This window comes from Tinamus guttatus, unplaced genomic scaffold, assembly GCF_059628265.1.
Source record: "Tinamus guttatus ecotype Peru unplaced genomic scaffold, ASM5962826v1 Tinamus_guttatus_pri_ptg000513l, whole genome shotgun sequence".
In the NCBI taxonomy this organism is placed as follows: domain Eukaryota; kingdom Metazoa; phylum Chordata; class Aves; order Tinamiformes; family Tinamidae; genus Tinamus; species Tinamus guttatus.
Genome location: NW_028289047.1, coordinates 703,411 through 709,410, shown reverse-complemented (window position 1 = coordinate 709,410; position 6,000 = coordinate 703,411). Strand labels below are relative to the sequence as shown.

The window sequence follows — 6,000 nt, the reverse complement described above, 5'->3', positions numbered from 1 at the left end:
GAGCAGCAGAGCCCTCCTGCCCCTGGGCAGGCACCGCAGGCGCAGCTGCCTGATGTGGGACATCGCTCCCAGTGATCACAGCATGTGAGAAGAGACAAAGAAGGTGCAAGACACAACTTCTTAGGCAGGACATAGTTCAGCACTGGCATGCCTCAAAGCTCTTCGATCATGTGCTGCGAGAAGGGGCAGGGGTAGCCTGTGACTGCAGGAAACCCAGCCTGCAGGGCGGTTGTTTCTCATTTCTACTATTGTACTGCAGGGATGTCAGTACATCTTTGCCAACCAGGTGATAAAACATAACATGCTGAAGACTATGAGGTGCTCAGAAAGTGGTAACAGGAGCTAGATAAGGAGCTGCAATAATAATATATTTATTTGAATAGAAAGTTCTATTGGATGTTCTGTAATGGGAAGACGTCTAAATGAGTAGGGTAGCACTGATCATTTTGTGTTCAATGTGCACATATCCAAACATTTTTAGCATTTCAATGTTCTACAGAGCAATTAGCGTTCTCCCCACTATTCAGTTAATTTCAAGGTATTTGGTTTGAGTTAAATAAACGACAGCGGTCTGAAAAACATTAAACCATGCCCTTTTGGACACAACGAAAATGCTCAAAATTATGGATTTATTCAAAATTGTAAAAAAGGCAAAACAAAACATAAGATAAAGACATGTAGAGGAGATTAACTCACATTATGGCAAAACATAGCTGAAAGTGCATGATTTTCAGTTTGTTCTTCATAATAGCTTTACACAGGTTTTCAAACTTACCTTTCAAAAACCAAAACTGTTCCTGATAGCCCTATAAATGGCTGCTGCTGTCTGCTGCTGTTTCTTGGATGTATGCAGCTAGTACGGCAAAATGACAAAAGCCACAGGGACCATGAAGCAGAAATAGAATGGCAAAAGGAAAAAAAAATAATAAAGAGCATATTTCTAAAAAGAAAGCATGTTTTCTCATTAACATGGCTATAACATCCAGTTGTGACATTTCTTCACACGTTTGCCCAAGTTTTGAACAGAAGCTGCATCTTGCTCAGCTCTTGGTGCAGGGAGAATAGCAGTGCAGTCTGAGGGAACAAAATCAGCCTGAGAGGATACGTGGGTCCAGGGACCCTCAAACTCTCCGAGCACCAAATAGCTTTCTTACAAGTAAGATTCAGGAAAAATTGGCTGTTATGCTTGAGATGAACTTTTGGGTGAGATTTTGGCACAAATCAAATCAGTCATCTGTGAACCTCACTGTGAGCTTCCCTATTCTGAAAATATAAGGCTTCATGAGATTTTGTTCATCTCTGTAAAATGTTATATAATATGCCATACTAGCCACTGCTGGTGGTCCTGTGGTCCTGTTTTTTTTTTTTCTGTTAGTCACGTTCATGCGTGCCAAAGAGAAAGAGGAAGTCAGAATAGAAAGGCAAGTGGCCCATAGCTTCAGAAACATCCCTTTTTGTAAAAGGAAGTACATATGTAAAAATAAAATGTTTAAAAAATATCCCCAAAAAGAAGCTTGTCTTCTGTGTGTTTTTTTTTAAATGATAGTTGAAAACATATGAGGAAGGGTAAAAGCCAAGTGCCTCAATGCAAAAGCACATGGTAAAAACTGCTAAGAAGGGAAGCGCAGACACCAAAATGTTGGTTTGCTCTGCCAGGAGAACTGTTTGCTCCTGGATATGTCCAACACAACTGCTGAGTTAGCAAGGTCAGGATTGCCTTTAGCAGGCATTATGACCAGGAATTTTTCCTACGAATTGGAAGGTATCGTCCAACCTAGGAGATGGAATCTAAACCGTTTCTGCTCTCCCTATGGCCCTCTCATACATGCGCTCCAGGATGCGGTGGATGCTGGCAAAGCTTGGCCGCTCGGAGGGCAACTTGCTCCAGCACAGGCGCATCAGGTTGTAGAGCTCCAGCGGGCAGTTGTCAGGGCAGGAGAGCACGTTGCCATCCCGCACATAGTAGATGACCTCCTCGTGAGCCATGCCATAGTAGGGCTGCATGCCGTAGGAGAAGATCTCCCACAGCACCACGCCGTACGCCCACACGTCGGACTCCGTGGTGTAGCGGTTGTAGAAGATGGACTCGGGGGGCATCCAGCGAATGGGAATGGCGTCGTTCTCATTCGCCTTGTAGTAGTCCGCCGAATACATGTTCCTCGAGAGACCAAAGTCAGCGATTTTGACCACCATGTTCTCCCCCACCAGGCAGTTCCTGGTGGCCAGATCGCGGTGCACGAACTTGCGCTCGGAGAGATAGGCCATGCCGGCCGCCACCTGCTTGGCAATGCAGAGCTGGCTGGTGCAGCACAGCGCCAGCGGGTTGGAGAGACGCAGCCGCGTGTCCAGGCTGCCATGCACCAGGCTGCAGAGGTTGCGTGGCGAGCGGTCACGCAGGTACTCGTTGAGGTCCCCGTAGGCCATGTATTCGAAGAGCAGGCACATCGGTTTCCCAACAGCACACACACCTGGAAGCAAGCAGACGGAACACACAGGACTTATGGGGAGCAGAGGAAAGGGGGAGGCTACACTAACAGGGAGTGTTCCGGGAATGCTGAGGGAAAGGTGAGGGTTAGAAACACCTTTAACCTCCATCAGGTCCAGCTGTGCCTTTGAAACTCCCTCAGCCAGTAACCCAGTGCTGAGCTCAGTAGGAGATGCCTAATTAAGACATGCAGCTGCCTGGTTTGTCTGGACATCCAAAGAGGAGGATACAGATTTGGAGCTGTCTCTAATCTAGAGCTCAGTTCTGGTTAAACTGCCATTAACAGGAGTTCTGCATTTTCCCACATGCAACTGAAAAGTCATGCTTTCAAGAGGCCATCTCCTCAACAACTTTGTTATTGTAGTTATTGCATTCATACTACTACATATAGGAGCTGGACATACACAAGTAGACATCAGGGTTATCAGGAAAAGTATTTTCAAGAGTTTGAAAAACAAAGACACCTCTCCTGCAAATTACTCTGGGTAATTTGTCGACGTGTCGATGTGTCGACAATAAACAGGATATTTATTCCAGTTTGGGGTATTTCCTGCTTTTCTGTTGCTGAAGAAGTTGTATTAAATCAGCTTTTCCTGAACTCGGATTTATATATTTCCAAACTTTGTGGAGCTTCCTACTGAAATGAAGACTTCAGCTGCTTGTCCACAAGGATCAGATCTGCCTAGAACAATTTATGGCAGGATGGCTTATAGTAAAGATGACTAATGACACCTGCTTCAGTCAGAAACTGAAAACCTACTGAAATAGAACTTGGTGAGCAGCTTTTTAACAGAAGAATTACTTACTTGTCGAGTTATGGAGCCAAGATTTTCTAAGAAGCCCAATAAACTAAAGTTTCACTTCAGCTGGGAAAGGAGGGGAAAATTGTTTTTGTGGTTGGGGTTTTATTTCTCGTTTGTGTCGTTATGTTTTTTTTAATGCTGGTGTGTGTTCAGACATCACAATAGTAAGTGAGACCCATAAAACTAACAAGACTCATCCCTGTCTTTTTAAAATGCCCACAAAATAAATCACAGCTGCAGCAGGCTTGTGTATTCCCTGTAAGACATCTGCGCCAATGCCATTAAACTGAAAGTGGACCTATGAGGCATCAGGGTCAGGGATATATTCTAGCACAAAAAAAAAAAGAGGCTCTTAAGGCAATAACATCATATCTTACTTTCAGACTTGTGCCAGTAGAGAATTTTAACAGAGACCCCCAGAAAAGTTTGTCTTTCAAAAGACATTTTTTCTTACAAAAGTGATCGGTATGGCCTTTGCATTAAGCCTTAGACATGCTTATTTGTTCAACCTTGCACCTCAAAAAAGGTTCCAGTGAGTTCATAGAAGGGGATATCCCATAGTAAGAGACCTTGTTCAGATACCTAAAAGTTTGACAATATTTGGATTGTCAAATTCTGCCATGAGGGCTGCCTCCCTCTGAAAGTCAGCCTGCATGTCAGCCGATGCTTCTTCTTTCAGCATTTTTACTGCCACCATAGTGAAAGGCTCATACGGCAGCAGTCCTGGAGCCCTAGAGAGACAGTGAAAGAAAAAGGAAAGGTATCAGTGAGGGATGCATGAAAATAAAATGTTCTCTCTTTGCTTTGAAAATCACAAGTTGACAAGAAAATAAAGTTGGAAATTCTCAGCACTAACTGAAGGAATGTGAAAGACTAACCTCCCATCTTGGACCTGTCTATATTGCATAGTACAGAAACATTTAACAGCTGAAGATGTTATTTGAGGATGAACTAAATCCAGTATAGCTGCTTCTGATTACTACTCTAATTGTTTAGAGGCTCTTTATTATCAAGTCTAACTACAAACAAGCTTAGATAAATAACTGCTAAGCTAAATTGGAAGACATACCAGAAATTTGATGGAGGGCAGCATGGACAGCATTGAATTGAATGAGTTATTTATGTTATTCATTTTGGGGAGGTAATGATGGAATCTACTGAGATAATAAACATATTTTCATGAAAATGTTTAAATAAAAGAACTCTCTTCCACTGGATTTTGTCACACACGTGGCACTGGTGGCACTGGTCCATCCACTATCAGAGAGTAAGTAGCAATTATAGCAAATACGGTCCTCTGGTTTTGTAAGGAAAAAGGCTTAGACAATTGTTCTGTGTTTGTGAGTGTCTGCACTCTAACAATTTTCAAGGCCATTAAATAATTTCCCTTTAACAAGGTGAGGCAGAACTCTGGGAAACAGCTATATTTTGTGGAAACAGCTATCTGGGCAGAAGAGGCAAATCATATACTTGTCCTGTCTGAGGAACAACTTAATACATGAACGCACCCTTGTTACATGCTGGCAAATCAGTTATCTCCTGACACAAATCCATAGGAAATGGAGCTTCCTGACTTAGAGCAATTGCAGACTTATTTTGCTTTCTTATCCAAATGTTACTCTGCCCTAAACACATTTAATTAGACAGACTTGCCAAAGATTTAGGGATAGCTGTTCCCAGAGCACAGTAACTTTCCACTCTGTAAACGTGTGTCAAACCTCTGACAAGCAGTTCTCTTGCCTAAACAAGCTCTTCCCAGGGGTCCTGCAGAAGCCATGCCCTCGTGGTTAAAACACTCTCCTTACAGGTAACCCACCAAAGCCCACGGAAAGTGGCACCTATTTAAGTTTCATGTTACTACATTGGCCTGACTGGCTTCCCATTGCTTAAATGCCAGGTTATTTTACTGTTCAGTAGCCCCAGAAGGAGGTTCCGATTTCCAAAGCAAACTTCCAGTTTCCCTGTCATCTACTCAAGACATATGGCAGTTGCAACAGATGCACCTGGATACTGCAAATGTCAAATGCCAGAAGATGGCAAGATGCCCATCTAGAAAGGAATCTCACAGGCAGCCAGATCTCTGCTGAGACATTTGGGTGAGGAGGTCCAGCATATGGGAGCAGAGCAACAGACTCCACATTTGTCTGCTACTGCTCTCATTAAAGCAAATGTCTTTCTTTTTCCCCTCCGCTGGGAGTGAGTTTCCAGTCTAGTATACAGAGAGAAGCCTTCTCATGTATCAGCTGCTGCTAAATCCCACTGCTTGGGAAAGGCAGCAGCAATACTCCGAAGCACTCAGCAGATCATTTAAAAATAAAGGGGAGGAAATTCATCTCTTCCATACAGCCTCATTGTAGGTTACAACTTACCACTGGCTAGCAGAGTTAGCGCTGTGCCAAAACAAGTGGAAGGTACAGCTTCATGTTGCACACTTTGGAGGGAGGAACTCATACTAGGAGCACACACATCCATCTATTCATCACTAGAACCATGCACTGTAAACTAACCTAAGTGGAACTTAAATGAGAATAAGCTTCACAGTGCCCTTTGCTGGGCCTTCGGCAAAACTGAAGAACTTCACCCACAAGAACTGATATCCTAACTTCAATCCAGCATATGTGGGAAAATTGCACCGAAATGGAACAGAGAGTCTTTGTTAACAGTCTTGGCAGAGGGCCACTGAAGTTGGGCCTTGGTGCCCAGAAGACAGTC

At 43.6% G+C, this 6,000-nt stretch overlaps 1 protein-coding gene across 1 annotated transcript in view; it reads right to left on the bottom strand.

Moving 5' to 3' along the window:
• Nucleotides 1-1,604: 1,604 nt before the first annotated feature.
• The window catches only part of MUSK (muscle associated receptor tyrosine kinase), a 54,344-nt gene continuing 49,948 nt past the window's right edge, over nucleotides 1,605-6,000 (bottom strand). Inside the window, exons 16-17 of the mRNA XM_010211502.2 lie at nucleotides 3,871-4,019; nucleotides 1,605-2,468 (exon numbers count right to left, since the gene is read on the bottom strand). Of these exons, the coding sequence (XP_010209804.2) occupies nucleotides 1,789-2,468; nucleotides 3,871-4,019 (829 nt within the window). The 3' untranslated portion in view covers nucleotides 1,605-1,788. The remainder of the gene's footprint in view (nucleotides 2,469-3,870; nucleotides 4,020-6,000) is intronic.